The sequence below is a fragment of the Sorex araneus genome, chromosome 2, assembly GCF_027595985.1.
Source record: "Sorex araneus isolate mSorAra2 chromosome 2, mSorAra2.pri, whole genome shotgun sequence".
Taxonomy (NCBI): domain Eukaryota; kingdom Metazoa; phylum Chordata; class Mammalia; order Eulipotyphla; family Soricidae; genus Sorex; species Sorex araneus.
Window position 1 is genome coordinate 126,080,437 of NC_073303.1, and position 22,265 is coordinate 126,102,701.

At 39.2% G+C, this 22,265-nt stretch overlaps 1 protein-coding gene across 6 annotated transcripts in view; it reads right to left on the reverse strand.

Annotated features, from left to right (window-relative positions):
- Positions 1–22,265, reverse strand: part of VPS13B (vacuolar protein sorting 13 homolog B) — a 645,914-nt gene that overhangs the window by 321,205 nt on the left and 302,444 nt on the right. For all 6 annotated transcript variants that reach the window (XR_008628450.1, XM_055125276.1, XM_055125277.1 and 3 more), the window contains exon 23: positions 57–277. Coding sequence is in view for 5 of the 6 variants with exons in the window: in XM_055125276.1 (XP_054981251.1) it covers positions 57–277 (221 nt within the window). In the remaining variant the exon portion in view is untranslated. The remainder of the gene's footprint in view (positions 1–56; positions 278–22,265) is intronic.

Below are 22,265 nucleotides of genomic sequence, written 5' to 3' on the forward strand. Positions count from 1 at the left end.
ACAATTGTTCTTAAATCGTTATTTTTAATTTCCTTTCATAAATCAAGTGCACCAACCTGGGGGTCTGAGCATTTCATCTCCACTGACTCCAGGTCAACATGCAGACAGACGACAAATGAGTGTCTGGTATCAGGTCCTGCGGCGTGCAATTTCTGAGATGTAACAGCAAGCGTAGAGGTACAACCCATGGGTTCCACTAGGCAAAATGTCACTTGTTTTCCAAAAAGCGTATATACGCTAAAATGATGCAAGTTGATGGTCCAAGGAAAAGCATCACCTGAGAACAAGGACAAACAAGGAAAGAGAAGTGTATACACGCAATCATAGTTGGTACTTGGTAGGGAACTGTTTACTGCCTTATTTTATTTTTTGAATTTTATTTTTTGAATTTTATTTTTTTTTTTGCTTTTTGGGTCACACCTGGCGATGCACAGGGGTTACTCCTGGCTCTGCACTCAGGAATTACTCCTGGCGGTGCTCAGGGGACCAGATGGAATGCTGGGAATCGAACCGGGCTGTAGGATAACATAGCCTCAGGTAGTTTAGGTTTATTGGGTTACTCCCGTTACAGTGCTCCTATTCCTCTTTGTTTATTTGTAGCTGCTTTCTTAGTGTTCTGTTGACTTGCAAATAATGTTTTTCTCTTCTCCTTGAGTCCTTTGCATAGTTTATTCAGAGCAAGTCCTTTTGCAAGACACAGGAAGACTTAACAAATGTTATGCTTTTGTAATCTGGGAGTCATTTGACTCTACATATTTTCCTCCAGGGCATCTGTTCTCTTGACATAAGCCTCAGCTGCCCTTACTTCCTAGCATCCCCAAAGCAGGGTCCAGACAACGAGGGACGAGAAGGACCCAGGGCAAGCGGTGAGTTGTATGCTACCCTGGCATCGAGATGGGCCTGGCCAAAGTGCCTAATGCTTAACTATAAGTTAAGAGCTTGATCATGGACAAATGCTGTCATGATCCAAACAGTGATAACTAGATTTGGACCCTGCTAGGGTGAGGAATGATTAATCTGGCCTGAGTGCTGTGGTCTGAGCCTGTGGCAAGATGTTGCCAGGAGAGCTGCCTTGCAAGCCTCAATGTATCCCTTGCTATGTCCATACAAAAATAACTAGTATTAAGATATTAATAAGTTCCTGGACTAAGGAAAAGAAAAAAACCTTAAGAGTGAGGAAGGGCTGTGGAATGCCCTGCCCTCAGGAAGGGCTTTCTTATGTTGATTTTGCTACCTGGCTGAGTGTAGCCTAGAAGGCAAGGTGGGAGAGAGAAGGAGGGGGCGAGAAGCCGAAAGAAGCACAGTTGATCCAGAGAGAGGCCGGAGCTGGGAGTGCAGGAGATGAGAAAGATGGAAAATTGAATAAACGGTAACTAATCAGCAACTAGCTTGGTCCTCGTTCTTACTTCGCCTGTCCTTGACCACCGGCCGTCCCGATCCAGCCCATACACCGCGGTTCCAGGGCACCGAACGCGGGCGGTGAGACAGAGCAGCCTAGAGAGCCCGAGAGTGCACTCGCCCCTCAGGGAGCCTTAGTTTTTTACACCCGGGTCAGCTGCGTGCAAGGCAAAGGCCCTACCCACTGTGCTATCGCTCCAGCCCCTTTTTTAATTTTTTATTAGAGTCACTGTGATGTACAGTTACAAACTTATGAACTTTTGTGTTTGCATTTTACTCATACAGTGATCATTTATCCATCCCTCCACCAGTGCCCATTCACCTCCACCAATGATCCCACTATCCCTCTCACCATCCCCACCCCATCCCCCACCACCCCACCCTGCCTCTGTGCTATTGCCTTATTTTAAATGGCACAAATAATTGGACATCTTAAAAGGTGAACAAAGCATCCCAGAGATCAAACTTCTAAACTTAAATCTACTATTTAAAATGTATTGTTTCAGATGCTTATCTCTGCACTTTTCTGAACATAGCACTGTACTGATAGTTATGCACACTATAAAACACAAAAACTAAAATTAGAGAAATGAGATAAAAATATAGTGCAAAGAACTGGAAGATCTCATGATAATGCAAAGTTTTTTTATCCTGCCTTAAACTAGTGGGTTACACTGTGCAACTTTTTAAAATGTACACACCTTGGAATCCAAAGAAAACTATTAAGTAAGAAAAATGCAATTATTTCTGTCTGAGCTAAAAATGACCACAGACCTATAACAATTTAGAATACTCAGTTGAACTACCCATATCAGAATTATGTGGATTACTTAAAATAAAAATTTCTGGTTTGTATTCAGATCTACTTAATCAGAATCTCAAGTAGTTAAGACCCAGCATTCACTTTGTTATGCTCCCTTGGCATCTTACATATGCATATGCTACTTTTAAATATATATGCTTAATTAAAATTAAGCAATCACTTCAAGGATTAAATTACTTTTCTTCTTTTATACTTTATACTAGCTTATCAGACATTAACTTATTTCATTATTTAACTTTACCAGTTAAATTGATATATATTTGATATATAAAATACCTGATACTGTTACACAACAGACATTCTATGTGACAAAATTCAAAATTAAAGTATTTAATTTTTTCTTTTGGTCGCAAGCTTAACTTTTTTTGGTTTGGTCTTTGGTTTTGGGGCTGTGCTCGGTGCTTACTCCTGACTCTGTGCTCAAGAATCACTCCTGGTGGAAAGTGGGGACCTTATGGGTGTCAGGGTCAAATCCAGGTTGACCACATAAAAGGCAAACACTCCCCACTGTACTGTCTCTCCAGCATGCCGGCTTAACTTTTAAAGAGAATAATTTGACGGAAATAGTGTCTGATTCAACCTTTATAGAAAACAATATAGAGATTTCTCAGTAAACTAAACTAAGAATGTGGAATCAACCTAGGTATGTATACACACACACACACACACACACACACACACACACAGAGGAACTCCATGCATCTGTAAGGAATGAGGAAATCATGCCATTTGCTGCAACATGGATAGAACTGGAAGATCTCATGATAAATGATAGTACAGTGGCTAAGATGCTTGTCTTGCATGCAGCCACCTGGTATCCTCTATGGTCCTCCCAAGCCCTCTAGGAGTGATCCCTGAGCACAGAGCTAGGAGTCAGCCCTGAGCACAGCTGTGCAGAAGGGAGGAAAGAAAGAAAAAAGGAAGGTAGTAGGGTGTAAGGGAGAGAGCAAGGAAAACGAGGATGATTCACTTACATGTGGTATATAGAATAACTGGACAAGGAAATGCAATGTTTTAAGTGGGAAGTACCTAGATCAGCCTTGGACCCAGAGTACAGGAAGAATAACAGAACACATACTCATGGGGAAGGAGACAGCCAGCCAGCCATGTAGGCAGGACTCAGGCAAATGTCAGTGCTGTAAAGAAATGATAGAGCTAAACAGCAAAGTTAAAGAGTGGACAACACTGCAAGCGTGAGATTAAAACTTCAAAACAAAATTTTAAAATGTATCTGTCAAGGTGGAAGACGAGCAATGTAGGGGGAGGGGTAATTTGGGAACACAGGCAAGGGAAGCAGACACTGGCAGTGGGATTGGTGTTGGAATACTACATGCCTAAAACTCAACTATGGATCACTTTGTAAAACATGGTGCTTTAATAAAACAACAATATTAAAAATAAAAAACTTGATTTTTAAAATAAAATTTATATACAGTATATGAATGACCTATGTATAATTAAGACCAAAAATATTAGAGGTGCATATGAGTACTGCTAAGTACACTTTCTATAAAAATTATGTCTCTATGCCTAATATAGATTGTGGCTGACAGCACAGATAAAAATATACAAATGAGGGTTGGAGACACAGCATTATAGGTAGGAATCTAGAAATTAGCTTAACTAACTAGGTGAAAAACCTATACAAAGTAAACTACAAAACACTACATCAAGAAATAAAAGAGGACACAAGAAAATGGAAACACACCCCCTGCTAATGGATTGGAAAGACTAACATCACCAAATGGCAATACTTCCCAAAGTATTATATGGACTCAATAACAGTCCCAATAATGATACCCAATGATACTTTTCAAAGAAATAGATCAAACACTCCTGAAACTTATGGGGAATATTGAATACCCCTGAATAGTTAAAGCAATCCGCAGGAGAAAGATAGGAGACATCACATTCCCCAACTTCAAACTGTGCTATGAAGTGATAGTAATTAAAATAACATGGTAGTGAGATAAGGCCAGAATATCAGATCAGTGGGACAGAATAGAAAACCCAGAGATAGACCCTCAGATATATAATTAGTAAATCTTGGATAAAGAAGCAAAAACTGGTCGGACACCTGAAAAAAAATGAACTCAAGACCTCTTTCTAATGCCATGCACAAGTCAAATCAAAATGGATCAAAGACCTAGATAGCAGACCTGAATCCATAAGTTACATAGAGGAAAATATAGGGAGAATTCTACACACAAAAGGCATCTTGAAGGATGATTAAGGATAAAATCCCAGAGACCAAACAAGTAAAAATAGGTAAATACTACATCTAAGAAGCTTCTGCATCTCAAAGGAAACAATGACCAGAATACAAAGATAGCCTACATACTGGGAAAAATTATTTGCCCATCTGACAACGGGTTAATATCCAAGCTGTATAAAGAACATGTAGAACTCTACATGAAAAAAAAGTCCAACCCTATCAAAAACTGGGGAGAAGAGATGAGCAGAAATTTCTTCAAATTTCTTCAAAGAAGAAATACAAATGGTCAAAAAGCGTATGAAAAGAATGCTGTCACTAATCATCAGGAAAATGCAACTCGAAACACAAAGGTACCACGTCACACCACAGAAAGTAGCACTCATCAAAAAAAAACAACAACCAGTGCTGGTGAGGATGTGGGGGAAAAGGGACCCTCATTCACTGATGGTGAGAATGGCAACTGGCTCAACTTTTTTTGGAAGACAATATGAACAGGAATTAAAAAAACCTAGGAATTGAGCTTCCATATGAACCAGCAATTCCTCCCCAGACAATATCCGCAAGGTCCTCAGAGTACAATCAGAAAAGACATCTGCACTCCTATGTTCATTAAAGCACTATAACCAAAATATGGAAATAACCCAAAAGCCCGTGAACAGATGACTGGATAAAGAAATGACAATACATAATTTGAGTACTATCCAGTCAGAAGAAAAGATAAAGTCATGCAATTTACTGCAATATGGATGGATCTGGAGAGCATCATGTTGAGTGAAATCAGTCTGAGGGAGAGGAACAGACTAGAATGCTGTCTCTCGTTTGTGGGATATAAAGAAACTTCACAGGGGAATATCAAATGCTCCAACAGCAATAAAAATGATGAGCAAGAAAGCTGGTCTTCAGTGAGAAGCTTGCCCCTGGGGTAGGAGTGAGGGTGATAAGTTATGGAAGAGAACGCAAGGAGAATGGGGGAGGGGAAAGGTGCCTGCCACAGAGGCAGCATGGGGGGCTGGAGGGAAACGGGGGCACTGGTGGATGGCAGTGGGGACTGGTGTTGGAACAATATATGCCTGAACCTCAATCATAAATTGAGTGATTCAATAAAAAAAATTAATGTTAACCTAAAATTTTTTCTATCTAGAACTACAAATTAAAATGAAAAGCAGAACTCACCAGAAAAAAACAGGCAATACATATTAGTAGTGAATTTAGAAAAATGCAAAGGGCCAATATGTAATCTCAACAGTAATCATAGAATGCATATTAAAGCTAAAAGGAAATACTATTTCATATCGTTAACACTGTCAAAAGTTAAACCTAAAATCACATATCCTAGAAAATGTTTATTACTACTGTAATGTTATGTAACTGCAAAACTTAGCAATTACCTTAATGTTCATCAAGGGGAAAGCTGACAAATTTTGTTAAATTTATACAGTATAATGTGTGTGTAATCTGACTGACCTATAAGTACCTGTTGTGGCGCAGGGTGACAGCACTGGAGCAGGTAAGACCCGACCTTGCAAAGCGGCCCAGGAGTGAAGCCTTGAAAGAGGGAGTGTCTAGGCAAAGTCGGCAAGAACAGGACGCCAGCCAGCACCCAGTGTTGGGCCTTGAGCCTCACTCGACATCCTGGTCACATGAGCCCAAGACACAGAAACTGTCACATATGCTTGGCAGGTCATCTACCTGCAGCGTCTGGCCTTGACTGGGACTGGACCGGGCAAAGCAGAGCTGGAGAGCTCATAGGCCAATCATGCTGGACTTTCTGTGACTGACCATCCTTCTAGCCGAGACCCCCCATAAAATATGTGTGTATTTGGCAATGAAGGGAACAGCCCTGAGCTGCTCCCAGAGGGTGTTTCTCCGAGCGCCTGTCATCCTCCACCCAACGTCTGCCTGGACCCAGTGCACGTGTCCGAGCACATTGAGGGAAAACTGTTCCCCAACTGTATCACTGTCACTTTATCACTATCATCCCGTTGCTCATCGGTTTGCTTGAGCGGGCACCAGTAACGTCTCCATTGTGAGACTTGTTGTTACTGTTTTTGGCATATAGAATATGCCACAGCTAGCTTGTCAGGCTCTGCCGTGCAGGCGGGATACTCTTGGTAGCTTGCCGGACTCAGAGGGGCGGAGGAATTGAACCCGGGTCGGCTGCATGCAAGGCAAATGCCTACCCGCTGTGCTATTGCTCCAACCCATTCCCCAACAAATATAACTTAGAGGGAAAACAAAAATGTTCTGGCCAATAAATATAAACATATCACTTTCAAGTTAGATAATAAAAAGGAAATAAGAAAATTGATACTGGTAAAATAAAGAAGGCACCTCAGTTTTTACGGCATTTATAAAGAACTACATGAAATAACTATCAATGTAACACGGTAACACTGTCCTAACACTGTCATGCGGTTGTTCATGGATTTGCTTGAGCAGGCACCCGTAATGTCTCCATTGTGAGATTTGTTATTGTTTTTGGCATATGAAATACGCCACAGGTAGCTTGCCAGGCTCTGCCGTGCGGGTGGGATACTCTCAGTAGCTTGCCGGGCTCTCCAAGAGGGATGGAGGAATCGAACCTGGGTTGGCCATGTGCAAGGCCAATGTCCTACCTGCTGTGCTATTGCTCCAGTCCAACTATCAATATACAAAGAACAATTATAAGCATGTCTTATTGGAATACGTATCTGATGGAAAATGTTTCTTTATATATAGTTTTGGGGGAGACACACCAGGTGATACTCAGGGCTTACTCTTAGCAGAGCTTGGGCGTCATATACAGAGCTGGGGGATGAAAAGGGGTTAACTACATGTAAAGCCTTAGACATGTGCTACTTCTCTGGCTCTTAAATAGTTTTTCATTTTGCTATTTTCCTAGCACTCGTTCTACATATAGAGTACAGAATAGTATAAAGTTAGTAAGTAGCCTTAGAGAAAACTAAAAGGATGCTTGGTAAAGAGGTCCTATTATTTCTATAAACATAATTTAGAAAATATACAAATAAGAAAAATTGGGCTGAAGAGAAAGCTTTGAGCTTTCTCTCTTCATTTCTTTCTTCATTCTGAAGGCCAAGGGTCATTCTCTGGCACCACACGACACCCTCCCCCACCACGAGGCCCTCTGGGAATGACCAAAAAGCCAGGAAACAGCATGTAAGCACTGTTGTGTATAGCACCAGCCCTCCCAAAACAAGAAGAGAAAATTCAAACCTACTCATAATATACCTTTCTCCTCACTACTCCTAATAGTAAAATAAATAATATCAAATTTCACCGAAGTTTTCCCCCACAATATTGGTGGACCATCCTTACACAGAGTTAGAAGCAGAACCACACTGGGGTTTCCTGTTACTTTACAGTGATGAAAAAAATACCAAGTGAATTACTAGGTGATCTACACCACAAATAAAAAACTAAATATACGTGTGCACATAAATACAAATGAATTATAAATGGTTACATTCCATAGATGCTGAGGGCAGACACTCATAAGTTTGAACATTCAAATGTCCTGACTAAATATAGTAAATAAAATTGAAATTAGAAACTTTTAAAACAGAGTCTAGGATAATAGAATAAATCAAGCTACATAGTACTTCAAGATCACTTAAATGGAAACAATGAAAACTGCATAATAATGTGTGGTCAGTACTGTACTACTCTGTCTTAAGACTTAAAATATTTTGCTCCCAAGAAAGAATGACAAATTTAAAATCATCTGTAACTAATTTTGAAATTATTTTAAAACCTACATAAAGTTCCATGCTATTTACAAAATAAAGGCTTTGCCAAATTTGTCTTAAAATATTTGGAATGATTTCAGATTCCATATTTTAAAACTGGTAGTGATCTATATATAGTTCTTTAAAGTTTGTGATCCAAGAAATGCTAAGTGGTGGTTATACTGGATGAAGAACACCACATTTAAATTTGTTAATTTTCTTAAAATTCCCAAATGACTTTGGTACTATCTCAGATAAATGTTTCTGCTTCTTCTTTGGAATCTGACCAGTAGACTGAAATTAAATATACCAACTCTGTCATAAAACAAACCTTTTAAGGAGATACTTTCTGTATGCTTACTTTGCATGCAGGTTGTCTAGAAATGTACATTCTACCTATATGATAAGAGCTTAACAGGTAATGAGAAAAACCCTACATTTATCACTATAAAAATATAACAATCTGTTATTTGTGATCATTAATGGCTCATCATCACTGCACAGGTACTCCTGTTACATAGACATGTACATATTGAGGCAAGCATACACATACACCAAAAAATGAAGTGACTTACGTATTTCTAACACTGGCAATACCATGTTCTGGGGCCTCCCAAAAATATGCTCAGACAGCCATGACAAGCCCAAAGCAGGCCCTACTTTGAAGCCTGAAGATTAGTGCTTTCATTTGGAAAGCTCTAATACTAGAATATCGCTCTTCTATTTTACAGCAATTATTGCTGACAGAATTTAGAAATGTTCTAGCAAACCGCATAAAGAAAAAAATAAAAACAATCCAAGGAAACTGTGCATTCCTCTTGTGTGTGAATTTGTGAATCTTCTGGTATTGACAAAGAAAATAAAAAGAATAATTTCCAAGAAAATATAAACGAGTGATATAATACCTTAGATGAGAAGACGTGAATGTTTTCATAAACAGAGTTCACCTAAGGACAATATTCATTTTGTATTTAAAGACAGGCCATGAGACTGTGCTACATATATCAGCAACAGAGGAAGGAACTTACTGGATAAATTTACAACAGGGAGAAATTTTAAAAAAACAATATAACAGATTTATTTACACTCTACTTCATGTTGCTGATTTTTTACCATAATAGGATCAGAAGAAAAAGAACTGATTAAATATCATTAAAAGCAATTTTTTACATTTTACTTTTTTATTGAATCACTTTGAGATAGACCCTTACAAAGCTGTTCATTAGTTTTCAATACAGTGTTCCAATAGCCATCCCTCTACCAGTGTACATTTCCCAGCACCAGAGTCCCCAGTTTCCCTCTCATTACCCCCAACCCCACCCCAGCCTGCCTCCACAGATCTCTCTATCTGTCTTTCCCTCCCTTCTTCCCCCCTCGCTCTCTTCCCCCCTTCCTTATTTGGAGGGACATTGTGGTTGAAATTCTTGAATTCTTGAATTCTTTTTATCTGATTATACTGTCAGAATTTTTTTTCTTGCTACATCTGACAAATTATTTTACAAGTTCATGTATTTTGTGAATACATTTGGAATATCTGGTGGCTAATTTTGTGTCAAATTGGTGAGGCTAAGGCATTTCATTGGAGATGATCAAACATAGATGTTGTTCTCAATCTCCTTTTTTATGAAATTAACATTTAAGTCATATACTTGGAAGAAAGCAAATGACTTGTAATGTGGGTTGAGTTCAAGCAAACAGTTGACATTTCCTTAGGAAGTTGAAACTTCCTAAGAAAGTTGACTTTCTGAGGAAGAAAGGCTTCCCCAGAAGAGAGGGAACTCTGCTAGCTGATGGCCTTTGGACTCAACTACCACATTAATTACTCCCCTGGGTCTCCAGCCTCTAACGCCTACACAGCAGTTTTCAGCCTTGGTAGTCTTGACCAGTGCATAAGCCAATTCCTTACAATAAATCTCTCTACATAGTCTATTGGTTCTGCTTCTCTGGATAACTGACTAATTTAACATCCAAATATTTGAAGAGCAGAAAATTGAAGGATATCTATTTTATTTTTGCAATGTGAAATTCTCTTGAGTCTGAGGGAAAATAGAAACAGTTTCACCAGTGGTGAGTACAAAATCAAAGAATCATCTGCAGAACTCCAAGGATAAGTATCTCACCTCCTCTCCTGCATTAACGAAGTTCTTTAATGAAACACAGGACTCACTGTGATTATGGACTTTCTCAGCTGCTCATGTGTGTGATTCAAAACTGCACAATTCCTAAGTATACACTTCCCAATGAACTACATCAAGAATTTTGTGTAGAAAAGATACACTCTCCTCATAACTGTAATCATTTATTAAATAACATGACGTGATATTATTTGAAAGCATTTGTTATGTTTTATGCTTTTATTAATAAAAATACTTATAAAAATTTCTCCAGTTGGGGCTGGAGCGATAGCACAGCGGGTAGGGCATTTGCCTTGCACACAGCAAACCTGGGTTCAATTCCCAGCATCCCATATGGTCCCCTGAGCCTGCTAGGGGTACTTCCTGAGTGCAGAGTCAGGAGTGACCCCTGTGCATTGCCGGGTGTGACCCAAAAAGAAAAAAAAATTTCTTCAGGATGCATTGTTTATAAGTATTTTATATTAATGATACTACAATGTGCTTTAATATTTATATATTTAAAATTCCTATATATTAAATATTTTGCCATGTATTTAATTAATCTTATTAAATTACATATGAAATTTTATTATCATTGCTGGTGTCTGTGAACAGTGACTAACAAACTCTAATTATAAACAATAAATCTATCATGAACCATGATGGGCAGGGATCAATATTCTGGAAGAGAATCAGCCTTTTCCCTTGTAAAAGATTCTGTGCCACACTGTAGGAAGATGTACAGTATTTGGAGCCAATGTGAATTGTTCTGAAAACATCCATGAGGTAAACAAGGAAGAGAAAGCCAGTCGGCGGCAGAGAGCGAGGCTGAGTTTCATTTACTGCCATAAACGTAGTATTAGGTGCATGACTTTAAACACCAATAAGAAACTGCCTTCCTCTGCTTCCTTTCATTTTTGCCTCATGCTCCATAATCTGGTCTGATCAAGCATGTTTTTATTTCAAATCCGAATCGGTATAAACAGGAATGTTACTGTTTCATTGGGAGGCTTACCCCGTGGGAGTGAAGCTGACATATAGTGTGGCACAGACACATGGGCCAACTGCTGGCCGCGTCTCCCCAAAGCACTCAGAACATAACTGATGTAAAGACAGTCACGATAAAGCACTCTTCAATTTCAAGTGATATTAATTTAAATTATGAGTACATTTAAAGAATGAATGGATTAAAATGATATAAAATATAATCAAATTTCCTGGGAGAATGGAACAGCCAAATGCCTAGAAGAAAGGGAAATGAAAATAAGCAAGCCCTACTATTATGTCCCCCAGAACTGAAATTCTGCATTTGGAATAAAACACTGCTTTGAACCAGCAATGTGAAATGCATTACATGTATAAAATGTAATAATCATGATAAAAATAATGGATAATTTATTTCAAATTTGTGAAAGATTTTCTCCACATCTATAAAACCAAGTATTCACTGCTAAAACTATTATTCACTTCTGAAAGTTATTACTGGCTTAATCATAACTCAATCATCACAATTTTATTATTTCAGAAAGAAATATAATACTGGTTGGTCTTCAAGATTCTCTACAACTTATGATTTCAATTATAAACAATACAAACCAGAACAATAATGGCTTTTAAAGCTAAAACGGACCTTAAAGAATTAGCACTGTCCAATCAGGCAATTATGTCATGGTAACAACTGACAATTTAGAAAAAGGTACCATGATATCAGTCCAGGACTTATTTAAGATAACATATTGTCACCTGCAGGACACACAATTAGTCTCTATTATCTTCACATATGTTCCAAAGCAACTTGCTATTAATGACATTTCTCACATCTTTCTTGTTGTTGTTGTTTTTGCTTTGCTCAGCAATAATCAGGGATTACTCCTGGCTCTGCACTTAAGAGTGACTCCTGGTGGTGCTCAGGGGACCATACGGAATGTTGGGGATAAAACTCAGGTCAGTTACATGAAAGAAAAGCACTCTACCCCACAGTACAATCACTCCAGTCCCTCTTTGATTATTATACAAAATTTCCTAAAAAATTAAAATCATTATTATGTATATAACTGTATATATAACTATTTAACTATAAAATTATAATCATTATATACAACTGTAAAGAGAGGCTGCTAAACTCAGAGCTGGGAGGAATGGAGACGTTACTGGTGCCCACTTGAGTAAACTGTCAAGCAACGAGATAACAGTTATACAGTGATATACAACTGTATTATAAATAACTGTATATCATATTATAACATAGTTATGTAATTCTAAGTAATGAGTAACATGTTTCTGCATGAAAAAAAGAAGATATAGGATATTTTAAGTATCCCTATTTAAATATGCTGCTGTGTTACATTTGGTGGTTATTTCATTTTTTCTAAAGTATCTAACTAGCTTGTCTTTTCCTCATTAGAGTTAATTTACACATTGATGCCAGCTCTGCAATTTGTGTTAATTAAGCCACAATCAAGTATCAAGTCATTGGTGGTATGCGCTGGCATCATATTAATTAAAATGTGTTTTACAAACATGTTCTCAAAACTTAGTCAGGATGCTCAATACACTGTTCCCTTTCACAATTTCCATTACATATTTATAATATTAAAAAATAAATACTTATAAACATTTGCAACACAAATGTCCTACATACTACATAGATTACACTTTCGTGAACACTACACAGGCTGCTGTTAGCTCATTTCTGTGAAGTCCACCTTCCCATGACTTCGACAAAGAATTGTTTATGGCCATTAGATAAAAGTTAAGTAAATTTACATCATTAGCTAATGATGTAAAAGCTTTGCAATGTTGACTGTTCTAATAAAGATATACATTTATGCATTTGTTTTATATTGCTGACAGACTATACTACTTAACTTCATAGACTGATAGATTAAGTGCATCACAACACTGTGACACTGGTAAGACAAAATAGGCCAAGATCTTGCATCACACAGACCGTGGTAAGAATCTTAATTTGAACTCTCCTTCCACGTCTGGGAAAAAGGCTCATTTCACAGGAAGTCTCTGTTATTGCACATGAAGCCTCTAGCAGCCATTTTAAGCCTTTCTTTTTTTAAAAAGCAAGAAGTGAGTGTAATACTTCATGATAGTGAATGAATCAGATTTGTAAAAAAGAAAAAGAGAAAGGAATACAAAGGGAAAGGACGGGAACATTGGCACTGGCAGTGTTTGGATTTGGGATGCTGAATGGCCAAACTTTAACACCTTTGGAAATCATGGTGCCCAAACAAAAGCAACAATTAAAAATAAAGTAAAAACAAAATACCTGATTTTTTTTTCATTTTTTTAGTCATTTAAATATTTTTATCATTGATTTTATTCACTGTATCACTGTCACTGTCATTTTATTATGTAAAAAAAAATTCTGGTTCTTTGGGTCACACCTGGTGAAGCTCAGGGATTACTTGTGGCTCTGCACACAGGATTTACTTCTGGTGCAGCTCAGGGAACCATATGGATGCTGGAGACCCAGCCCAAGTCAGATGTGTGTAAGGCAAATGCCCTACTCACTATTGCTTCAGCCACATAAAATAATTTTTGTAAGACATCCAGATACAAATCTTTTGTTTTGAGTAATTATTTTCTTCACTAAATTTTAATTAACAAGTTTGAATTAATGATTTCTTAGTCAAACTATCATTAAAAAAAGGAGTTGATTGGAAGGAAAGGCAAGTTCTGGAGACTGTGTAAATCTGTACCATAATGCTATTGATGTAGTATAATTGCTCAGGTTCATGTAAACTGCCCCAAAGACATTTTAATCATGATAGGTACTACCAGGGGCTGTAAAATGAGGAACAAAGTATTCTGGCACTGAAGATGCCTGTTGCAAGACTGTCGCACAATCACTGCCAAATGATGAGCAGCTGAGGCCTAGCAGAGGTCAGGATACATAAGCAAAAGCCAAAGCAATCAGGCATACTGAATCCTTCGGCTTCAGAAAGTACCAGCGAAAAATTGATAGCTAAAGTGGAGACACTGTGTGAAAATACTGGGAAGCTATAAGTAAGAACACTTACCTTAAGTAAAGAGCAGAGGAAAAAGGTCTGAAAAACCCCTGAACAATACCCAGAAAACCAATCAGAAAGAGTAGTCCCGGAAGAGAGAAAATTCCAAAAAGGAACTAATTGTGTCAAGAGTAATGGTTTCCACTGGCTGTGACAACTAAGAGGTTTATTTAGCTAATTAAAAAAAAACATATTTAAAACTCAAATATTTAAACAGAAAAAAAATAAGAAAAATAACAGCTTCAGGACTTGGAGAACATACAGTGGACTAGTGAAAATGAAATAGATATCCAGGAGGAAATAATGAAAAGATGGTCTGGGGGGGGTGGAGCACGGTGGCAGAAGCAGTGAGTTTGGTCCCCAACATCACCCTGCATTGCTCAGTGATTCCCAGCACCACAGTCAAGTGCCCAGTGAGCACCGCAACCAGATGTGCGCACCCCACACTCTGGCCCACGTGCAATTCCCAGACACACCAGCAGCCACAACAAGGAAGGGAAGGAAGAGAAAAAAACATTTCAACAGTCCATCCGGGTTCAATCCCTGCAGTCCATGAATCCCGAGAGTCCAGAAGAGTGAACTCTGAGCACAGAGCTGAGAGTGAGGCCTGAGGACTGCTGCACATGTCATCCCAAGCCCCCCAAAATAAAAACATTTTTAGATATTACAACTAAAACTCCCTGAACCAACAGCAGTAATTTTACAACAATCACCTCAATGAATCCCAAATAGGATGAATACCGAGGGATAAGTAGTTAGATATTAGAATTGAATTGTTGTAAGCTAAAGAAAAAGAGATAACCTAGAAAAACAACTTAAACATTGGAAAATCAATGTTTAAAAGATAATTTTTATATGAAATGATAAAGTTCAGAAGCTGAAAAAATTAATTATTAACCAAGAATTCTTGATATAGAAAAATTATGTCCCAAATAACAAGAAAAAAACATTCTCAGATAAACAAGTCCTGAGTATAAAGATACGTGATTTGATGAGAAAAATGGACTTTTCAATGCATGGTAACCTGAGAAAACTTAGGGTACACAGGGAAGAAAGCCCATAAGCACGGATCACTGTGGGAAAGATGAAGAAGGCCTGGGAAAGTTCCTCTTATTTTAAGAGTAAGACAGAATGTAGAGAGTTAAGAGCAGGGGCTGGAGAGATATCACAATGGTTAGGGCAGGTGCCATGAGCGCAGCAGGCCTGCAAAGGACCCCAGGCACCACATGAGCTCCTCCCCCATCCCAGTGTGCCAGGAATGTCCCTGAGCACAGAGCCTGGAGTAAGCCTTGAGCACAGCTGGGTGTGGCCTGAAAGAACACAAAATAAGCTCAGAGATCAGGGGCCCCAAGAAGCACTGCCAGGGAAGCACTGCCAGGAAGCCTGGCACCCAGAGCATTGTGGGCCCCTGCTCTCTTCCGGCAGGTCCGGGTGGCTGAGACACTCATGTGCCCCTCCCAACTCCAGCCCGAAAATAACTAAATCATTTTATGTACAATATTACATTAAATACTTTAAAGTCATTTGGGGACTGTACACTAAAAGTTGCTTAAGTGTCCTTGCCAAAAAAACAAAAAAAAAGTCTTGTGTCCTGATAAAAGTGTTGGCTAATGCTACAGCACAATTATACTACTACATGCCAGATCACCATGTCATATACCTTACACTCATATGATTCAGGGCATGTGTATTACAGCTACATTTCTCTTAATGAGACTATCTTATCTGGTATCTCTTCTAGAAAACTGCATTTCAATTCACTTGTATCACTTGTCATCCCGTTGTTCATTGATTTGTTTGAGTGGGTGCCAGTAACATCTCCTTTTGTCCCTGTCGCATGCTAGTGTAGCCCAATGGTGTCTGCTCACTCCAGGAACACGAAGAGCCTCAAACCATTCATTCAGGGTTTTGATGAAGAAGTCTGATCATCTCGTAGGTGGGCAGCCACGTGGTCTTTTGACATCCCGTGGAATCCAGTTGGTAACAGCTCTCTAAATCACACTGCATGTCCAGCGGTCATCTCTAAATCACATTGCATGTCTGGCCAGCTCATCTGATTTTTGATGCCTTGGCAAATGAGACAGTGTCCCTAATTCTTAATTGCCGACAGAGGTCGGAACTCTGGATTTCTTCCCTCACTTGAGTGAAACGTGATACTCCAAGCATAGCTCTTTCGATTCCTCTTTGGATACCCAAACAGCATTCTCATTCTGTTCTCATTGGGCCCAGGTCTCTGAGGCATATGTTAGTGCAGAAATAATGGTGTTGTTGAAAAGATGTGCCCAGAGCCGGAGATTCTTCGTCCTTTTAATCACATCTTCGATGCTCTTGAAGGCATTCCACCCCACTCTCTTAGTCCTGCACAGTTCAGGTGCCAGGTCCTTTGTCATGTTGAGTTCTCGACCCAGGTACACATAACTACTGCATTCGGAGATGTTCGTTCCGTTGAGGGCAAATGGAACATTAGAAACAAGTTCATTTCTCATGAACATTGTCTTTGTGAGATTCAGCTGTAGTCTGATCTTTCCACACTCACAAAGTCGGCCAGCATTCATGCCACTTGGCTGATATTTGCTGTTATGAGAATGATGTCATCAGTGAAGCGGAGGTGGTGTAGTTGCCGACCATCTATCTTCCCTCCCATTCCTTCCTATTCCAGTAGTCGTATGATGTTCTCGAGGGTGTCACTGAAGAGTTTCGGTGAAATGGTGTTGCCCTGCCGAACCCCTCTCTTTATGTTGATGATCACTTATTTGTAGAATGGTGAGATCTGCTGGTGAATCCATAATACAGCTCACGGAGGATCCTGATATACTGAGTTTGAACACCCTGTTTAGCTAGGGCTTCGATGACCACTTCAGTTTCAACAGAATCAAAGGCCTTCTATAAATCAATGAATGTTAGACAGAGTGGCATCTTGAACTCTCGTGAAACCTCAATGAGCATTTCAATTATTTTAATAATATGTAAATTATATAATTTGTTTTAAAAATGACCAGAAAAATGGGAATGTTTTCTGGTCTAACCGTCATGGAAAACAGTGTGAAGATACTTAGTAAACTCAGAATTGAGTTCCCACATGACCCAACAATTCCACTTTTGGGTATCTAACCACAGAGCAGAAAAACATTCATTCAAAAGAACATTTGCACACCATTATTCATTGCCACACTCAGTACAATAGCTAAGGGTTAGAATCAAACTAGATGTTCAATGAAAGAGAAATGGATCATGAAGATGTGGTCTATATACACACAGTGACATACTACACAGCTGTTAAAAATGATGAAATCATGTAATTCTTGGCAACAACGATGGAGCTGGAAGACATCATGTTAAATGGTATAAGCCAGAAGAAGGATAAATACAGAATAATCTCACTTACATGTGGCATTTAGAATAACTGGATGAGGGAATGCAATGTTTTAAAGGAGGAATGCCCTGATCAACCCTGGCCCCCGAGTATAGGGAGGGGAAGGAAAGAAAGAGTGGAGGGGCGGGGAGAAGAGACAGATGAGAAGCAACAGGGGCAAGGTGAGGGAACCAGATACACAGGTGGTGTTAAGGAAAGATGGAGCCAAAGATCCGAACCACAGAGTCAACAGCACTGAAATCAAGAGACCCAAACTTTAAGAACCAAACTTAGAAAGTGCCTGACTCTTGGGCAGGTTGCAGGGCACGGAGAAGGTAGAGATACGGGAGGGCACCTGGGAACACTGGGGGAGAAAGTGGATGCTGGTGGTGGATCACTGCTGCAGTATCGCATGTCTAAAACTCAACTAGGAATAACTTCATCAATCACAGTGCTTGAACAAAAAAAGTGAGGGAAATGAAAGTGACCAGAAAAAACTGACAGCATATTAGACCTGCATATTAGTTTTTTCTTTCTTTAGAGATTCTCATTTGCATGTGATTTAAGATTTAAAGTCAATGATACACTAATGTGGAGGGCAATGAGAGTTGTAGAATGAATACCGAGGGGAAGTATTCTCCATCTTTCAGAGCAAATGGAAATTTTGATCATCAAGCTGTGATACTTTTTGAAAATCTAAAGCGGAACAATACAAATAAACCATTAAAGTGAACCAGAATCACATGGAAAAATTAGTCCCAGTGTTTTTTCATGGATGCTCAACAAGTTTTTTTTTAAAACGTACTAAATCCAACAACAGCAATGTCTTAATTTATAAATGAGCTCAATATTCCATTTCTGTCAAAATATTTTATTAAAGTTGCAGGCAACTCTTTCAAAGAAGAAAAAACAAACCTCCGCCAGGCACAGCGCAGAAGCCCATCTGGCCAGAGGTGTGACCCAGATCTGTGAATTCCATCTGTGCGCCTCCCGGCAAGTGCTCCCTGAAGAAACGCAAGATGTTGACTTTGACCCAAACTACCTACACAGATATCAGAGATCACTTCACCCGTTCCACAGCAATTCACATCAGATTACACATCTCAACAAATGGTTCCTCACACTGACCTCTAGAAGTCAGTAGGAAGGACGTTCAGCTCTACATGAGAACACCTCTCATCCACCCTACTGCTCATCTTTGCATTGCTGGAGGTTCCCTTTCCTTTCTTTCATAGGCATCATTTCTAAGAAAGCATTTTCAATAGTTTATGAAACTGAAGGCACTTTTAAAAACTCACTATTTCACTGTTACAGTTTTGTCTCCTATTAACCAAGTATTCATTGCCCATTCTGTAATATGCTGAAGATTACTCTCTACAAAAGCATTTAGTAAGTTCTAACTCTGTGTGATACACAAGATGTGAGACATAGAATAATTAACAAGGCAGGTAAGTTCCCAGCCCTATGCACCCTACTTGGTAAATTAAGAGAATTTTTAAATTGGGATGAGATGTGAAGGTGCTGTGTCAAGCGGATTGAGAGCAGAGAGCCGAGGAATCTGCCAAGTGAAAAGGCCTGGAACCTGAAAGATTAAACAGAAAGAGGAAAGCTGAAGAAGAGATGGAAGAGGAGGTCACAATCATAGCCCATCAAGATGATGGGACACAGCTATGCTTGTTAAAAATCCACAGGAATACACCAGACACGGAGTTGGGCTAGCGTGGGCAGCTGAAGGTAGGGATGGATTTTTACAAGCAGGTGCGAGCCTTCTTAAACAGTAACTTGTTGGTCATGTTAAGGTTTTTAAAGTATACTGAAGATTGATGGAAGTCATGAAAGGGTGAGAGGCAAAGATAACTAAATTATCCTGCATGACAAAGGGAAAAGAGTTTGAAATTCTTTTGCTCAGGAGATTAAAGAGGGAAGAGGGTGGGGGGAGGAGGCAGTGAGGGAAACATCTAGTTGCAGAATTAATTACCAAGTAAAATTTCTAAAGTATATAAAAAATGTCTAAGACTATTAGAAATTTAAAAATAGTCCTGACAGAGGGTCTACAAGTACTACTTCTTCCCTTAGAAGGAAATTCTCACTAAATCTGTTCTTGACCGCTCTTATGTGAGTGAATTCTCTTAGGAGTCAAGAGTTTCATGTTCTTTTCACTTAAAGGGCACCTGCTTCCCTCAACCAGGCAGCAGAAGGACCTAAAAAGGGAAAATATGCTTGGGAAACAGCAAAGACTGGAAGCCAGGTTATGAGATTTGGAAATATAATTTGGATAGTAATGAACCTAAGAGAGTTTATACTAACACTGGTCAAATAACAGATTCATTCGTTTCATTTTTTTAATTTAGTCACCAGAATTTACAACACTGTTAATGACAGTTGCATGCACACAATATACCGGCACCACACCCTCAGCAGAACGCTCCCCTCAGTCCACCCGCCCTGCTCCCACCACCGTGTTACCTCCACCAGGGGAAGCTCAGTCTGTAGGTCACTTCTCAAATTCTGTCACCTTAGGCCATTTGTTATTCACTTACAATTTTGTTCGTGTCCCACTTACTAGAAACATTCTGCATCTTCCCTCTCCTTCCAACTTAATTCACTGAGCAAGCTACTCTCCAGATCCACACACAGCAGCAAACTGCATGATTGCATCTTTTCTTATAGCTAAGCAGTATTCTAGTGTGCGTGCATGTGTGTGTGTGTGTGTGTGAGAGAGAGAGAGAGAGAGAGAGAGAGAGAGAGAGAGAGATGGAGACAGAGACAGAGACACAGACAGAGACACAGACAGAGACACAGACACATACACAGAATATATTTCTTTGTTTGTGGGCCACACGTGGCTGTGCTCACTGCTTACTCTTGGTTCTGTGCTCAGGGATCACTCTTGGGCTCAGGGGACCCTGTAAGGTGCTGGACAAAACTTGGGTCTGTCTTGCGAAAGGCAAGCACCATAGCCCTGTATCATCTCCTGGCCGGGTTTCTATATTCAGTCTTCTGTTCTCAAACATTTAGGTTGTTCCTAGGCTTTAGTTATTGTAAATAGTGCTGCGATGAACACAGAAACAAAAGTTAATTTTTTGGAATAGAGTCATTGGCTCTTAGAATAGAGAAGCTGAAGTGCAATTGCTGGGTTGTACAGAAGCTTAATTCTTAGGTTTTTGAGAAGTCTTTATATTGTTTTCCCGAAAGGTTGATCCTGTCGGCATTATAACTAGCAGGAGACCAGGGTTCCTTCTTCCCCACATCCACACCAACACCGCCTGTTTCTGTTCTTTATGATGTGAGCCTGTCTCACTGATCTGAAGTTCGATCTCATTTTAGTTTACACTGCCCTGAGCAGTCTTTAAGCACTATCAGTATGGGCCCCAAACAAACAAAACCAAAACCAATTTAAGTGGTAAAATCAAATAACTCTCTTTCCAGCCACACTGAATGAACCCCTTGGTCATCTGAACTGATCATAAGGACAGAAGCAAATGTCTAAATATTAATGTCAGGATAAACTAGAACTAAAGCCTCCTGGAGAGACAGTAAAGACCAGAGAGATAGTGAAGTGGGTAAGGTAAGTATTTGCCTTGCATGTGGTCAACCCAGATTCAACCTCTAGCATTGTACATAGTACCTGAGCCCTGGCAAGAGTTATCCCTGAGCACAGGACTGGGAGTAATCCCAGAGCACAGCCAGGTGTGGCCCCAAACAAACAAAAATAAAGATCCCTATGTTACATAGGGAAAGAAGAGAGAAAGGAAGAGAGAGAGGAAGAAAGGAAAGGAAGGGAAGGAAAGGGAACGAAGGGAGGAAGGAAAGAAAGATAAAAGCTCCATAAGAGGTCTATATTGAACTTTGTTTTATCTGTGTGGTGTTAAAACATCGAATAAAAAACATTAGTTTCAAAGAGTCTTAACTAACAATCCACTCAGAATCATAAGCAGATTCAACTTTGTACAGGAAGAAGCTTTCTAGAGGTAAATTTTCAAGGAAAATAGATGTGCCAAAAATGAAAACAAAAAACACACGGGCATAGGAGGCAAGAATCACAGAAAAGCAGACAGTAATGCAATATGACTGTTTCATGCCTCAAGACAGAAAGTCTTAAGTTTAAAACATCAATCACAATGAATAAGCAAAAACCAAAATTTAAAAAATGAAGTGCTACATGGAGCAAGATCCAGAAAACTCATTTACGGTTTTAGATATCTAAATAGATTTCCTCTGAGGGAACAGAGCTGGCAGGGGCTGGAGAAGAGCTCTGGGGGCAGGTAATATTCTTGATCTTGACCCAAATGTTGGTTATATGGAATGAAATATATTATTTTAAATCAGATTTGTATTTTAATTTCAGGCACCATGACTTAAAATAGTGTTAATGAATCTCTTGTACACCAATAGTTGTATAATTTTCTGAATTAAATGAACCTTAACAGACACAAATGCTAGAGGGTCAGATTTTTTCAAAAGACTCAAAATGCTGGCCAGCAAATCAGAGACAAATATTTAAAAGGAAAGATATAATAAAAAGAAGCAAAAAACAGAAGAGAGGACTCTTGAATTTTTGTACAAAAGAATGAGACAGAGGCTAAAATTTGATAATATGATGAAATTTAAGAAAT